This window comes from Oryctolagus cuniculus, chromosome 4, assembly GCF_964237555.1.
Source record: "Oryctolagus cuniculus chromosome 4, mOryCun1.1, whole genome shotgun sequence".
Lineage (NCBI taxonomy): Eukaryota > Metazoa > Chordata > Mammalia > Lagomorpha > Leporidae > Oryctolagus > Oryctolagus cuniculus.
The window spans coordinates 144,597,565-144,614,910 of NC_091435.1; the positions used below are offsets into that span (position 1 = coordinate 144,597,565).

General features: G+C 49.3%; 1 protein-coding gene across 2 annotated transcripts in view; it reads right to left on the bottom strand.

Moving 5' to 3' along the window:
- Nucleotides 1-11,602: 11,602 nt before the first annotated feature.
- IL20RB (interleukin 20 receptor subunit beta) overlaps nt 11,603-17,346 on the bottom strand; it is a 52,021-nt gene continuing 46,277 nt past the window's right edge. The window contains exon 8 of one of the 2 annotated variants that reach the window (XM_070072778.1): nt 11,603-11,747. In XM_070072778.1, coding sequence (XP_069928879.1) covers nt 11,631-11,747 — 117 coding nt within the window. In that variant the 3' untranslated portion in view covers nt 11,603-11,630. The remainder of the gene's footprint in view (nt 11,748-17,346) is intronic. The other variant, XM_070072776.1, reaches the window with a different exon arrangement.

Below are 17,346 nucleotides of genomic sequence, written 5' to 3' on the forward strand. Positions count from 1 at the left end.
TTCCCACTGCCACTCTGCAGCCTGGACCTGTGGACCCTGGTTGTAAAGAGTAAACTGTATCTTAGGAAAAAAAATAGTTAATGATACATCCTGAAGATGTAGAAAAACAAGAACAAAGCAAACCCAAAATCAGCAGGAAGCAAGAAATAATAATAAATAAATGGAATTGAAACTAAAAAAAATTACAAAAGAACAATAAAACAAAAAGTTGGTTTTTTAAGAAGATAAACAAAACAGATAAACCTCTAGCCAAGACTAACAAAGAAAAAAAGAGAGAAAATTCAAATAAATAAAGTTGGAGATGGATTAGAAGACATTACAACTGATACCATTGAAATACAAAGGATTGTAAGAAACTACTATGAAGAACTACATGCTAACAAACTGGAAAACCTCAAAGAAATGGATAAATTCCTGGAGTCACATAACCTACCAAGACTAAATCAAGAAGACACAGATAATCTCATAGCAAGCAATGAGATTGAAACAGTAATCAAAAGTCTCCCATCAAAGAAAAGTCCAGGACCCGATGGCTTTACTGCTGAATTCTACAAAACATTCCAAGAGGAAGTAACTCCAAAATATGGAACAGGATGGAACTCTGACAAATCTCTTTATGAGGCCAACATCACTCTGATACCAAAATTAAAGACACAGCACAAAAAGAAAACTACAGACCTGTATCCTTAATGAACAGAAATGCAAGCATTCTCAACAAAGTACAAGCAAATCAAATCCAAAACACATCAGAAAGATCGTGCATCATGATCAAGTGGGATATATTCACAAATGAATAAATGTTATAAATCACATCAATAGAGTGAGCAGCAAAACCATATGATCATCTCCATATATGCAGAGAGCATCTGGTAAGACTCACCATCCCTTCATGATAAAAAACCCTCCACAAATCAGGTATAGATGAACATTACTCAAAGTCAGAAAGGCTCTATGTGAGAAACAGCCGACGTCATACTGAATGGGGGAAAACTGCAAGTATCTGCCCTCAGATCTGGAGTAAGACCGGGATGTCCACTCTCACCACTCATCCAATATAGTACTGGAAGTTATAGCAAGAGCAATTGGAGCGAGACAAAGGGCATCAACACTGGAAAAGAGGAAGTCAAACTACCCATGTTTGCAGATGACATGATATTGTACATGGAAAAACCTAAACACTCCAACAAAAAGCTGGGTAGAACTGATAAACCAATTCAGTAAAAGTGCAGATTACAAACGAAGCATACAAAAAAAAAGTGGCACTTTTGTATGCTAATGATGAAATCACAGAAAGAGAAATTAAGAAAGAAATCCCACTCACAAGAGCCACAAAAAAAATTTCAAATAAAATCAAATATTTAGGAATAAATTTAATCAAAGAAGTGAAAGATCTCTATAATGAAAATCATCAAACATTGATGAGAGAAATCATCAAGGATACAAAAAAATGGAGAGCTATTCCTTGCTCATGGGTTGGAGGAATCAATATCATTCAAATGTCTATACTACCTAAAGCAACCTACAGATTCACTGCAATCCTTATCAAAATACTAATGGCATTCTTTATAGGGTTAGAAAAACCAAGACTAAAATTCATTTGGAATCACAAAAGACCCCGAATAGCCAAAGTGATCCTGAACAAGGAAAACTAAGCTGAAGGCATCACCGTATCTGATTTAAAAGTATACTACAAAGCTATAGTAATTAAGCCAGCTTGGTAGGCATAAATACCAACACATAGATCAATGAAACAGAATAGAGAGCCCAGAAATTAATCCATGTGCATACAGCCAACTGATTTTTGACACAAGTGCTCAGACCCTGCAGTGGAGTAAGGATAACCTCTTTAACAAATGGTGCTGGCAAAACTGGATGTATATATGTAGAAGAATAAAATTAGATCCATACCTCTCACCATTTACAAAAATCAACTCAAGATGGATCAAAAACCTAAATTTAAGACCTGAGACTATGAGGTTGCTGGCAGAAAACACAGGAGAAACACTCCAAGACAAAGGTGTAGGGGACGACTTCTTGGACAAAGCCCCCAAAGCACAGGCAGCAAAAACAAAACCAAACAAATGAGACTACGTCAAACTCAAAAGCATTTGCACAGCAAGGGAAATGATCAAGGGTGAAGAGACATCCAACAGAATGGGAAAAATATATTTGCAAACCACCTCTCTGACAAAGGATTAATATCCTGAATAGATCAGCAAAAAAACTCAAATAACAACAACAACAACAAAAATCCAATTGAGAAATAGGCAAAGGACTTCAATAGACAGTTCTCATAAGAAGAAATACAAATGGCCAACAAATATATGAAAAAGTGCTTAATGTCACTAGCCATCAGGAAAATGAACGTCAAAACTGCAATGAGATATCACCTCACCCCCACCAGAATGGGTAAAATCCAAAACACAAATGCTGTTGAGGATGTGGACAAAGGGGAACTCTTATACTGTTGGTGGGAATGTAAATTAGTGCAGCTATTGTGGAAAAAAAAAAACTAGAAATAGATTTGCCATATGATCCAACAATCCCACTACTGGGTATAACCCAAAAGACTTGAACACAATGTATCAAAGAGATACCTGCACCACCATGTTTATAGCAACACTGTTCACAACAGCCAAGATTTGGAATCAATCAAGGTGTCCAGCATCAGATGAACTGATAAAGAAGATGTGGCATATATTCACACTGGAATATTACTCAACTATAAAAAAGAGTGAAATTCTACCATTTGCAGCAAAAAGGACGCAATTGGAGGACATCAAGTTGAGTGAAATAAGCCAGACCTGGAAAGACAAATACCACGTGTTCTCCCTTGTATGTGGGAGCTAAAATTTAAAAAAACAAACAAAAAGAAAGGAATGTCTGTGTGTATCAGTATTGCTGCAAATAAAGTTTTGAACAACTTTTTTTACAACTTTGTCAAACTAATAAATAAGAATGTTATACTACTATAGTTTTAATGATCTGTGATTACTTAAAAAAATTTACTGTATATGAATGAAATGGTCATTTTTACATTCCATTATTGTTTGTAGCATTGTCTATATTCCTACTACACTAGAGTCTTTGCTTTTTACTTGTTACACTTCTTATTCAGTGAAATAGTAAGCCTTTTTACTGTAATGTAATTTTAAAATATACCATCTTGAAAACTAAGGGAAAAAAAGAAAGAAAGGGAGAATGAGGGATGGTGAGAGGGAAAAGGGGAGGGAGGGAGAAGGGAACATCATTATGTTCTTAGAATTGTATCTACAAATCACATTGACTCTGTTAAAAAGTAATGAAAATTAAAACAAAAATTATAAAATAAAAATAAAGACCCTTCATATTTCTTAAGGACCATAGCAGTTTTACTTGAAAGTGTGGCCCAAGCTGCCAAGTAAACAATTTGTAGGGGCTGGCACTATGGCGTAGCAGATAAAGCCACTGCCCACAGTGCCAGCATCCCATATAGGCACCAGTTTGAGACCCGGCTGCTCCACTTCCAATCCATCTCTCTGCTATGGCTTGGGAAAGCAGTGGAGGATGGCCCAAGTCCTTGGGCGCCTGCACCGCGTGGGAGACCTGGAAGAAGCTCCTGTCTCCTGATGTCGGATTGGCACAGCTCTAGCCGTTGGGACCAATTGGGGAGTGAGCCAGCGAATGGAAGACCTCTCTCTCTCTCTCTCTCTCTTCCTCTCCTTCTCTCTCTCTCTCTGCCTCTCCTTTTTCTCTCTGTGTAACTCTGCCTTTCAAATAAATAAATAAATCCTTTTAAAAAAAAAAAAAAACTTGTAGCAAAGAAAAAATCAGTATTTTTCTAACAATTCCTTCACATTGCTCCAAAAGAAGTTTAATTTTTGAAGCTGGGACACTGTCACTCTGGTGACCACGTAGAGTTGGAGTCCAGGATTCGAGCTGGAATTTGTCCTTGGGCAGCTCTCTCCTTCTACTGTCCCAGCCTACATGGTGACCTTTTCAGCAATGCAGACAGAGAGAAAGCAATTTCTTCCTCTTTTTCTGGGAACAGCCCCGCACCAGCCATACCTCCGACTACAAAGTTAGGTATTCTGTACACCAATGAAAAAACCTGTTTCTACTTCAGCAGCACTGTGCCCTTGCAAATAAATTGTTTTGAAATAGGAATTTAAATTGTCCAGTCCCTGAAAATTATCGTTTGTTCATGAGAAATACTTCCTTTTCCTCCAGCCCCAGTGTTTATTCCCAGCAGACCACCAGACAGCTCGGGTCAGGTAAAACCTCGGTCCTGATCACCTATCCACAATGAGGGAAGAGGCTATGGGCTGGGCAGGGCCACTGCACCCTGACCTAGCCATTTGGAACCCCACACTTGAGGCTGTGCCCCTACAGCCATAGCTGCCTCAACCCCAGAGGTCCTAGGATCCCAAGGCCAACTCGCTCTGCCTCCCTGTCTTGGCTTCGTCATCTATGAATAATACCTACCAGAACATGTTCATTTCCACCAGTCCCCAACCTGGCTGGGGAACTTTGCCAACCAGTGCATGCAAACTGACCCGTGCAGGCCACACAGGCTGATGAGCGGTCGGAAAAACCTGCCCACCCCACCAATGGACACACCAGCAGAACCAGTTCTCCCCAGAAGCCTCCCGCATGGAACCAGTGTGGGGCAGGCCTGGGACTATGTCCTGAGTGTGAGGGTAGGTGGGGGGTATTGCTGTTCACCTGTCTCCCCCAGATTGTGTGGAGGATTTCCCTGCAATCTGCCCCTCACACCTGGTACACAGACTTGCAGCACTGACCTTGGACTTCCTCAGGTCTTGGGCAACTTAGTAGGAAAACCACCAGAGGGCAGATAGCCTCTGTCCAACCGGCCACCATTACCAAGCCCCGGCTAGGTCGTCTTCTCGGGTGAGAACCAACACCCGTGGGCTGTGTTCCTCGCCACATCGCTGGATCATTCCTCTGCCCCCTGGAAGAAATCTGCCCATGCCCAGAGCCCGCAATACACCCACACGCGTGCGCACACACACACACAGCTCCCAGTCCACATCCCCTTTCCCAGTTCTGCAGGCCATGCCCAATTCTTCTCCCACATGTGCTTTGCTTCTAAGAGCCCTTGCCTTGCAGGGCTCAGGTGATGACTCCAGGGCGCTGGAGCCCCTGGGAACCCAATGACACCAGAAGTGCTGGGGAGTCTATGTCCCTGGCACTGCCCAGGTCTTGTGTGTGGCTGGCCAAGGGCATGCGAGTAGCCCCATACTGTGATGGAAGACACCATGGGAGATCTGTGCTCCAGCAGCCCCCGAGCATCTGGCCAAGGCTGACACTGCCCCTCAATTCCCAGCCTTCCCACCCTCTCCAGTCTCCCTTGGGAACACTTCCTCATATTGTCATTGGCACACGCTTTTGCCTTTCATGGCTTGCTTGACCTAAAACACAACACCAGCTTGTACCACTCTCTGGTGTGACAGAGGCCTGCTGGCCTGAGCCCACACGTGCATTCTTGACTACATGTATACACATGACCATGTGTGTGCACGTGGGAAAGTGTGTGAGCATGCATGTGTGTGCCTACGTGTGTTGGTGTGCTGCTGGAGAATCAGTGTGTGCACATTCTGAGAGACAAGCATGTTTTCTTGTGTTCATGTGTCCACATAGGTGCATGAGCTTCAGTGTGTAAATATGGGTGTAGGTGAGGGGTATGTGAACTAATGCATGCGTGGACAAAGTGATGGGTGTATGTACACACACACACACGCATGCTCTGTCCAGCTCCCCTGTGGGCAGTTAAGGTCATTGGCCATGTGAAGCATCTGAACTTGCTCAAAGCCTACAGAGCCCGTGACTCCAGGCAGTCCAACCCTGAGCAGGGTCCTAGGCCACAGTGAAATGATATTTCATCATCAATGTGCCCCATTTGGGGGTTCAGAAAACATCAGACCCACTTCCACACATGCAAGTGAAAGACTTGAGAAAGAGGGAAATCCTAGGCTAGATGAGCCCTGGCCCCCTGCCCCCTTTACCCGACTGGTTCTAGCACCTCTGGGCACCTGGGAAGCTGAAGCCAGCTCCACTCCCACCTGGAAAACTGGATGCCCACTCCTAGTCATGCAAACCCAAGCACATCACTGGATCTCTCTCTCAATCTCTCTCTCTCTGTCTTTCCCTGTGTGTGTGTCTCTCTCTCTCTCTTTCCCCGTGTGTGCGTGTGTATGTGCACATGTGTGTGTATGCACGCACCAGCTCCCTCATCTGCAAACAAGAACAATCAGCAGCAGAAATCCCCATCTTGCAGCTCTGGAGGAAGGCTTCCAAGATCAAGGTGTCCCAGCATTGATCCTCTCTGGGGGCCATGTGGGAGACTCTGTTCCTGGCCCCTCCTCCTGGAGACTGCCTTCTTCCCACGGCTTCACATCATCTCCCCCATGCATATCACGTGTCTGTTTTTGCAAGGGCACCAACCTTACTGGATTAGGGCCCACCCTAACTAGCTCACTTTCACCTGGTTGCCTCAGTAAAGACCCTACTCCATAGAAGGGCACATTCAGAAGTCCTGGAGACACAGCTCGGTCCTGACACGTACTGGCAGGGCTTCTATGAGGAGCGACGTGAGAACATCTTACAAAGTGCTTAGATCAGTACCTGGCCTATCAGTACCCTATTTTAGCAAGTCTTAAAAAATATTTTTGCAATGATGACACTAATAATTGATTATATCAAATTCATAACTTTTGTGCCTTGCACTGATACGATGTGGTCATAAGACAAAATATAGAAAGCCTTGTAATAAAGATGAAAGAGAAAAAAATCCATCCTCTAGTGCTTATGCTCTGGGTGTTGGGAGACCAATTTCCACCAGTTTGGGAAGGATTTGAGCCAGGTTTGTGCACAGCAGAACTGAATATGAAGGTGGGTAAAACCAAGCTACTTTCCAACGATGCGTGTGGGAAGTGTGGGTGCAAAGTGTACCTCCCCGGGAGGGACCACACCCACGCTCACAACCAGCAAGCAGTCCAACAACCATGGGAAGAGGAGGCACGGCTCAGGGACTCTGGTCGTGAACCCACTGCCCTGAGAAAGGAGAGGATGCCAGCCCCAGGGAACTTCCGGAACACACACTGCCGTTGAGTGTTTATGTCGCACGGGCCAACCAGGAGGCTCTGTGTCCATCTCCGGCCACAAGGAAATGGAAATGGCTTCCTCCTGGACCCCTGGCAGGAACAGAGGCACTGGGTTTGCTGACCGAACCCCCCAGGCACGGCACCCAGCGGGAGGCCCTGGATCTGAGGGCGGCTCTGCCTCCTCCCCAGCTCCTCCAGCTTGCCCTGCAGGTCTGGGGCCACATCCCCGCCGTAGGCCAGGCCATCAGTCATCAGAAGGTTTGTTGAATAGTTAAAGTAATGCAGTTGCTCGTGTAAATGGGTTACTTTACACCTGGACAAATATTGCATCAGATGTGTTCCACAATAAGTAACGGGAAAATTAACTAACGTACTCAGATAAGGGCAGGCATTTATCATTTGGTAACAAGAAGACAGGAGAGTTTGTGTCAGCCCAGCAATGTACAGAAACTATGTCCCCATGCTGCTCTAAGCCTCACAGTTGCAAGACAACTGTCCCTGGTCCAGCACCTCCTCCCTTTGTCTCTCCCACCTCATGTGGCAGCGCACTGCTGCAAGTGCTAGCAATGTCTGGGTTGCCTCATCCATTGTGTGTCTTCTTCACTCCTCTCTCACCTGTTCCAGTGACTTCCTGTCCTAAATTCCTTCTGTTGCAATGACCTAAGTGGTTTTATTTTTTCAGTTGAACCCCAACTTACCAGCTGCCTAAAGCGATAACAGAACTATTCTCTTAGGGAGCAATGTTTGAAAGACACATTCCCGAGAGGAACATGAAGATACTTTTTGATGGAAATTCTAAAAACTCAAAGCAGGTAACAAGAAAACTATCCGGGCCATGAGGCCCAGTGATCACAGGACAGTGACCTTGACAAGTTAGAAGGTGGAAGAAGGCAGCACCCCACTTGGATGGGGGCATCTGGCCCAGGGGGCGAGCGGGGCTCAGATTCAGCCTGTGCCACCCACACTGCTCCACGCCCCCTGGATGGGAACCTTCTCCCAAGGAAGGGGCACCTTCTTGTAACATGCACAGAGGTTACCAAAGTTCTAATTGCCATAGGCTACACTTGGCTTTGTCTGCAGTTGCCCAGATTCCCGGCAGGCAGGAGAGAAATGAGGAAGAACACAGAAAAGCAACAGAGCATGGCATGAGGCCAGAAGATCTTTGTTCAGGGTTTTTAATGCCTCAGGGACTTACAGGGAAAGGACTTTTCCAAAGGCCACCCCCTGGGGCCAGCAATGTGGCACAGTGAATTAAGCCATTGCTTGCAATGCCTGTAATCCCATATCCCTGTACCAGTTCAAGTCCCAGCTGCTATGCTTCCAATCCAGCTGGAATGGCAACAGATGATGGCCCAAGTGACTGGGCCTCTGCCACCCACATAGGAAACCAGGATGTGATTCTGGACTTCTGGTTTGGCCTGGCCCTGCCTGGCTATTGCAGTCATTTGGGGAGTGAACCAGCAGATGTAACATCTCTCCCACCCTCCCCTTTGTCACTTGCCAACTTCTCTGCATCAGCAACCAACAAGACTCTCTGGTCTACTTAGCAGAAAGAAGGCGGGGAGAGCTCCTCTCAGCAGAGCAAGGCATTGTGGGAGGAGCTGAGCAGAGTTAAAAGAAATTATGGGGGAGGGGCAGGCATTTGGTCTTGCAGTTAAGACATCAGTTAAAATGTATTTCAGGATATGTAGGTTTGACAACCAACTCCAGCTCCCGGCTCCAGCTTCTTGCTAGTGCAGATCCTGGGAGGCCATGGAGATGGCTCAAGTCTTTGGGTCCCTACCACCCACATGGGAGACCTGGACAGAGCTCCTGGGGCATCTGGGGAATGAACCAGTGAAAGAAGCTCTGTGTGTGTGTTTCTCCCCCCACCGCACCTCCATTTTTCGATTTTTTTTTTTTTTTTGACAGGCAGAGTGGACAGTGAGAGAGAGAGACAAAGGTCTTCCTTTGCCGTTGGTTCACCCTCCAGTGGCCGCCACGGACCGCGCTGATCCGATGGCAGGAGCCAGGTACTTATCCTGGTCTCCCATGGGGTGCAGGGCCCAAGCACTTGGGCCATCCTCCACTGCACTCCCTGGCCACAGCAGAGAGCTGGCCTGGAAGAGGGGCAACCGGGACAGAATCCGGCACCCCGACCGGGACTAGAACCCGGTGTGCCGGCGCCGCAAGGCAGAGGATTAGCCTAGTGAGCTACGGCGCCAGCTCCACATCCCCATTTTCTTTCTCTGGGAGGGAGGGAGGATGGATGCTGGAGACAATTACCACCTCCTGCTGCATCTCCAGGACCACAGGTGCAGGTGCAACAGTAAGATCCTGCAGCAGTGGGAAGCCCTGGCAGGCCTGGAGGTAGCCAGCCCCCGAACGGGGGGAGGTGGAGATAGCCATCCACTCCTCCCTTGTCCGCTCTCCTCTTCCCTCTCTTTGTCTTTCCCTCCCTTTCTCTTTGCTGTCACCTGCCCCTCCCTCCCACTCCTTGGCCTCTCCAGTTCCTTGTTCTACTACCTCCCTCCTAATTCCTTTCTCTCCAGCACCACCTGTGGGCAGAGCACCTTGCTGCATTGTTGGAGGTGAGAAAAGGAGTAGAAGACACCAGCCTCCCCCCACCACCACTTTGGGAGACTGAGGTAAGCTACAACAGCAGAGCCAGCCAAAGGGCAGGACGGAGTCAGAGGTGGCTCTGACACGGCTCGGGTGTGTCCCTCTGCTCTCAGAGGGAGTGCCCTGCTGCCTATGGATCAGTTCAGAAGACAAAGGAAGGGTTGGGGGGTTCAGTGCAATTTTCCATGAAAAGCTCATCTACCTCGTTTTACAATATTATCATGTTCTATTTGAATACCTTTTGAAAGAAAGGTCACTTTATTTATTTATTTTTTTTTTTTTTTGACAGACAGAGTGGACAGTGAGAGAGAGAGACAGAGAGAAAGATCTTCCTTTGCCGTTGGTTCACCCTCCAATGGCCGCCGCGGCTGGCGCGCTGCGGCCGGCGCACCGCGCTGATCCGATGGCAGGAGCCAGGAGCCAGGTGCTTTTCCTGGTCTCCCATGGGGTGCAGGGCCCAAGCACCTGGGCCATCCTCCACTGCACTCCCTGGCCACAGCAGAGGGCTGGCCTGGAAGAGGGGCAACCGGGACAGAATCCGGCGCCCCGACCGGGACTAGAACCCGGTGTGCCGGCGCCGCTAGGCAGAGGATTAGCCTAGTGAGCCGCGGCGCCGGCCAAGAAAGGTCACTTTAAAAGACATAGGCTTCTTATTGTTAAAGTCCTATCAGATACAAGTCCAGAGGATTAGGGATAGGACAAATACTCTAAACAGGGGTCTAAAAATTCATCCCAACCAATGAAGGACCCTGCAGCTGTGAACTCAGAGTAGAGCTAAACAGGAGATTGCTCCTTTCTCATGGGAACAGCCCGTCCTGCAGGAATGCCTACCCTTCTGTGACCAGGAAAGACAGAGACAGTGACAATAAGGTCATTCTCTCCCTTACACAAAGAAGCAGGGTCTGGGTCTAGCCTCTCGGGTTGGGGGGCGGGGGGCTAAGTGCCAGCTGATGAAAGCCCCCAAGGTGTCTGACTGCTACTGAGACCCATGCTCTGGCACCTCCCAGACAAGCCAAGAAAGAGTTACGGCATCGCCACAATCGGAGCAGGAGCCGGGGATGGAGCAGCAGAAGCTCGCTGATTCTTCCTGCTTTTGAACTTGCTGTTTAAACCTTACCTTTGACGTAGCCGTCAGTCTACCTAACATACATGTTGTGTTCATGAGAGGTGATGTGTAGCGGCTTAATAGAGTTTGAAAATAGGAAGGTAAATCTCTTTCTGTCTTTCAGCTTCCCACAGCTCCGGGGCCCTGGCGATCCATGGCGGGGACCTGAGCAGGAAGCACCTTCTTTAGAGTCCAGCTAACCCAAGAGGTGACAGCAAACTGCACAACTCCTACCTAATACCGGAAACCATGAACTCATCAGGCCAGCGGCTTAGACAAAGGGAAGGGAACATGGGTAACAGACGCGCGTTTTCCTGTTGCTGTCCTGTCGGCTGCTGGCTTAAGCATGATGGACAGGAGAACCACATTCTGTCAATTAATTCCAGAGCATAATTTGTAGCCTGGGCCCATCCTGGACGATCCTGGGCTGCTAACAAACCATGACACTGCTTTAATTTCTCCTTTGCCCTCACACTTTATTAAAACCTAGAGTGGGTTCCATCAAATATCCCTTCAAGGAAAACACAGAGAGAGGGAGAGAAATGGAGCAACATTTGTCTCAATGCAATATGAAAGATTAGAGTTTGCCGGATAAAGAGGGAGGAGGGAGGGGGCAGGAATTCTTGTGAAACACACACGCACAGGGACACACACACACAATTTCTCTTTTGCAATGACCTCCTTATGCCCCATCCATCAGCCTGGGGTTGGCTTATTCTAACTAGCAGATTCCTTTATTCTGTAGAACAGGCCCATCAGACACAATCTGCATGCCAATTACTGGCACAGACCCCTTGATACCAAAAAATGGAAATTAGCTGTCAAGAAAAGGCTTCAGCCGGCCAGGTCTCTCTCCCGCTCTCCGTCTCCAGCTCATATCCAGCTTCTCTCTGCTCAGCACCTGCTCTCACCAGGGAGTCCCCAGTGGAAAAAGTCATCTAAAAATACAAACATATTTTATTGTTATTAGTATTAGTTGCTGACTTTCTCAGTACAATGTGAAATTCACCGGTGGGCGAAAGCTGCTTAGGGCAGGAATGGGTGAGAGAGGTTGATTTCTGATAATTGCATTTCTCTGGGAGCAGATCAAGGCGTCCCATGAAAGGACATTCAAAGAAATGTGAGGATAAGGGCAAAAGAAAACAGACGAGGAATGGGATTCCGTAACCAAGATAACAATCGGAACTTTCTCACTTCAGAAGGGGCCTGGGCAGAGTTGAGAGGACGAAGGTGAGACAGGCGCACTGGGCCGGGGCCCAGTTCCTGCCTGGCGTCCTAATCAGCTTGCACAAAGCCTGGCTGTGGCCACCTGCGGGGCTTCCTGTGCACTGCGCCTGGCAACCCAGCGCCAGCATGCCACCGCGAGACTCCCCAAACCTCCGAAAGAGCCAAGGCTACTAGGAAGCCCCTCTTCTGCCTTTCTCCAAAATGAGTCTCAGAGGAAGGGAGCTCATGTCCCGCTGTGCAAGGCCCAGGGCGGTGCAGCCGGACCCCTCACCTGCTTAGACGAGGAAGCCCACAGGGATGACTGGGACAGCAGCGTGCTGGCCCGGAAGGTTCAGGGCCTCACATCCAGGCAGGGATGCGAAAGCCCACTTCAGGGTGGCCCTGAGCCTTGGCATTTTCAGGAACGGCTGTGTGCATTTTACTATTTTTAATTGCTGTATCAATCCATTCAAGAAAAGCAATTTTTCCCCTCACTGGGCATTTTCATTATCACACAACTCAAGATTTGTTCAAAATCTGGATTCCTTCATTGGCAAGAAGAAAACATTTTTATTGTGTCTGCTTCCCCTTGCATCCTGGGAGATAAAACTGTCAGGCAGGCAAATCTGGGTTCGTTTAGATGCACAGCTTTTGGGAGATGACCTGCACAAACATGCTGAAGACAACCGTGGGCCTGGCATGGAAGGTCACAGCCAAGACTCACAGAAGGAATGAAAGAATGGGGAACGACACAGGCCTTGACCTTCAAGTCTCTCATTTCTTGTCCCTGTATTTTGTAGCTGGGGTTAATGAGTCTCCTTAGCTATCACTGGAGGGTAGCTGATGGGTTCCCACCTCCAAGTGTTCTTTAAGCTCCCAGTTTGAAGTTACTGAATTTGAAAAAAAAATGATATTTACTTTCATATCACCTCAAACTACTCTTTTTTTAAAAAGATGTATGTTTTGTTTATTTGAAAGGCAGAGTCACACAGTGGGAGACAGAGGGAAGAGACAGAAAGAGAGATCTTCCATTCACTGGTTCACGAATGGCCAAAATACAGCAATGGCCAGGGCTGGGCCAGACCGAAGCCAGGAGCCAGAGGCTCTTCCAGGTCTCCCACGTGGGTGCAGGGGCCCAAGCACTTGGGCCATCCTCTGTTGCTTTCCCAGGTACATTAGCAGGGAGCTGGATCAGAAGCCGAGCAGCCGGGACTCAAATTGGTAACCACATTGGATGCCGGCACAGCAGGGTAAGCCGCCGTCTGCAGACCCCATCAAACTATGCTTGAGATGGAAAGGAGAGCAGCCTGAGTCTCTATGACAGGTGACAGCTCTGACCACCCCTCCCTTTCTTCGTAGCATTCCTGGGTTTCCTCCCACTTTGCTGCCTGCTCCTCCTTGGAAGCTCTATCTTCCTCTCCTTCGGTGTTGCTACTCCTCGGGGTCTATCCCGGATGCTCTTGTACTCACATATTAGGGCTCCAGAAGAACACAGCACAAAGACAACCACAGCTGAAGACTTTCCCCCAACCTCTCCCCCAAGCTTCTGGCTTGAGCAGCCGGTCACTCTGGTTCTGCACCTTGGGTTGCAAAGAACAGAGGTGCAAGCAAAGGGCTAAAGTCAAAACGGAGCTCAATGAAGACACCAACCCAGCTCAGAGACATGAAGGAAACCCCAGGAACCAGGAAAACATAAAACCAAGGCGGCATGCCCCCAGGAGCAGGCTCTCACCTCCCTGCCTCCCCGGAGTGGCTCCCTGGCTTCTCAGACTCCTCCAAGCTGCCTTCCCATGTCCCAGCCTCTGAGTGGCCAGCCCAGGCACAGCTCTGCCCCAGCCCTTCTGCCCCAGCACCAAGGAGGAACCTGACACTTTCTTGATCACTGAGGACAAACTCCTCCGAGTGTGATCTGATCAGTCCAACTCACATTTCCTGAGCCAGGACAGCTCATCCCCGAGCTCCCCTTAGACGCAGTGCACAGCCCTGTGCTGGTAAACAGGATTTGGGGTAAGGCCAGGGGGCCTGCCGTCTACTCAGCTGGAAAAGCGGGGACAGGGAAACCTTCTAAGCAGGGAGTTGTCCCCCAAATGTGCCAAGGATAGTGGCATTGTTAGACATACAGGTTAATCCTACACATGCTCATTGCGAAAATGCTAACCACCCAGCAAGAAGACATTTAAAGCTCCCATATTCAGGAGGAAGTAGAATATAGCGAAGCAGCAGCAGTTTCCATCAGTTTAGATGTGACAATGAAAGGAAGAGAGTATTGATAAAGGTACTGGTTTCTTACAGCTACCATAACAAATTCCCAGAAAGTCAGTAGCTTAAAGCAATGCAAACTTACTGCCTTGCACTCCTAGAGGTCAGAAGTTTAAAACTGGCCAAATGGGGCTCCAATAATGGACTGGCAGAGCTATGCCATGGAGGCTCTGGGAGACAACCCATCCCTTGCCTCTCCCAGCTCCCAGAGGTCGCCAGTGTCCCATGGCTCATGGCCCCACACCACTCACACATCAGCTTCCACCATCACCTCTCCTCTGAATCTGATGCCCCTGTCTCCCTCTTCCCCTCATATGGATCTTGTGATTACGTAAGACAATCCAAGGTCATCTCCCCATCTCAAGGGTCTTAACTCCATCACATCTACAAAGCCCCTTTTGCCACATAAAGTAACATACTCCTAGGTTCCAAGGAGTAGAACATCTTGGGAGGATCCTTACTCTGTCTGCCACAGGAAGGCTACGACGTTGACACAGGCAAACCCTGCCACTGGTCTGAGGAAGAACTACAGAGTCCAGGCATCACAGCATCTCGTAACACGAAGGGAGTGGAGGCCAGGAATGTAGGGGAGGCAGAGAGAAGGAGGCAGAGACGCCGACCACTCCTTGGAAAGGTGATGGAGGCTGCAAGAAGGGCTGCCATGCAAGGGGCCAGCAGGCCACAGCAGGAGGAGCAGTGTCACACGAGTTCGAGGTGAAGAACTCCCTGAGCCATGGGGAGCAGAGGTGGGCAAGTCCCGTGACGTCCGGGCTCAGCACACCCTGGGAGAAATGCTCGGGGTGGGGGTCCCGGAGAAGAAGGGCAGTCCACCGTGACTCTCAGGGTCTCCTGCCCAGGCCAGGAGTTGATGCAACTTACAAGACTCTGGAGCAGAGAGGGAAGGCAGCAGAGATGGCTGAGGTGCAGGCGTGGCAGGATGGGTTCATGGGGCCTCTGGGGAGTGAGCAACCCCAGAATACCACAGAGAGCAACAGTAGAAAGCCTGGGTGGGCACGGAAGCCAGGGAGGGCTGAGGAGCTGAGAATGAAGAGGGGAAGGCAGAGAGCAGCCTGGGAACAGAGCCCGGTAGGAGGCCCTGCCAACACCCATTGAGTGACTGCACCCACAAAGGCTGAACAGCCAATCCCTGGTCCCTAGGCCGCAGGTCCACTGGGTGTGAGGAAGAGAGTGGGGCTGACAAGCAGGAGGCCGCAGCCAGGTGTCAGATGGTGTCACGTCACCAACCACGCCGCACGCCCGAGGCACACAGAGGTACCAGGAGGAACGGGTAAGCTCCCTTCGCTGGTGTTTGCTTCCCATGGACTGGTGAGGCCTGACCCCCAGGAAGGAGAGGACTCAGCTTTGACCTGGCTTGCTGCCTTGGTTTAGCCATGTAGCGCTTTTAGGGGGCAGAGTAAGTGGGTAGTTTTTGTAAAAGACCTCTTGACCGGCTAAAAAGAAAACCCTAAATACGGGTCTCTGCCTGCCACGCAAACATTCATCCAGCTTGTCAGATGGACAGAAAAACAGAACACACACTTCTCCCCCGGCGAAAAGAAAAACATCCCTTCAACCAGCTGGGGCTCCACAGGTGACACTTGTACAGCCAGACCACGCAGCAGCGAGTGCCAGTTTCCACGTGAGCTCTTCGCCTGTGCTAAATGGAAATCGGACCCTTTTTGTGTCAAATACAGAGGTGAGAAACCCTCCCCCACCACCACCCTGCCACGAGGCCGGCGCTGGACTGCGTGTGGGCCCCGAGGCCACTTATCTGCTCGTGTAGGTGAATTCTCTGCTGCGTGGCTCTAGAGGAAAATGCATCTTACATAAGGCGCTGCTCCGTAGATAAGTCTGCTGTTAATATGCCTCGGACTGACTTCGCCACGGCTGTTATCACGGATACACGCAACGTACATCTTTATCGGTGCGCATTGTACTCGGGGTTAAAAAAAAAAAAAAAAAAAACGGGAAAGAGACCATGGGATGTCATTTGTTGTTTTTTTAAAAAAGGAAAAACATATTTGCTACAGATTCAACCCATACCACATATTTCTTTGATATGTGAAACTGGAACATCCAACACCCATTAGTCAAATTTGGGGGTTTTTCGGAAGTGAGGTTTCCATAGTTACATGTGTTCAGCAGCACTTCCTGGACGATACACCTGAGCCTGGTGAGCTAGCTGAATACTACGTGCTGTGATTCTGCCCCCTTGTTACTCGTTCAACATGTGTGAGGAGCTGGGTGGCGTAGCTCCCACATCAGAGTGCTGGGTTCAAGTCCCAGCTCCTCCACTTCTGATCCAGCTTCCTGCTAACGCGAACCCGGGGGACAGCAGGTGATGGCTCAGGACTGGGCTCCCATCCTGAGTCCCTGGCTCCTAACTTCTGGGTGGCTGTGCCCGGCCATTGCAGGCCATTGGGGGAAGGAGCCAGCAGCCGGTTTCTCTGCCTCTCTGTGTGTGTCACTTCTTCTCAAATAAGATAAAATAAATAAATAAATAAATAAATAAATAAATAAATAAAAGTTTTAGAAAGAACAACCTGTGGAGCTTTTCCCCCCAAAAGAGGAGGATTTGGCTATGAGGTCTTTTGTCTGGGGCAACAGAGGAGAGAAGTGGGGGCACACGGTTCTCTCGTCTCCGGGCCACTTCTTGGGTACCACCCAGGCGCTGAACTCGATCGGGAAGCCCAGGCAGTCCAAGTGCTCCATCGCCCGCCTGGAGCCGCGGGGTCACCGGTAACCGTCCGGGAGGCACTCAGGCAGTCATGGGACGGTAATGGTTTCCTGCACCTAGGAAGGCAGAAACCTGGATACCGCAGCGATGAGGTCCCCCACGGAGAAGAAGCCGCAGGAGTGCAGCGCATCCATCTCTCTGGGCCTCAGTGTCCCGGTGCGTGCGTGCAGGCCTGGAGACCACTGACAAGGCAGTGCTCTCCCGCGCCCTGCCGGCCTGCTGCGTGGCGCCTGGGGCCGGGGGAATCCGCATTCGCCACTCCCCGGCGCCCCCGCGGGGTCCGGGCGCAGCCTGGGGATGGACGCGGGAGTTTGGACGACCAGAGCCCGCGGGCA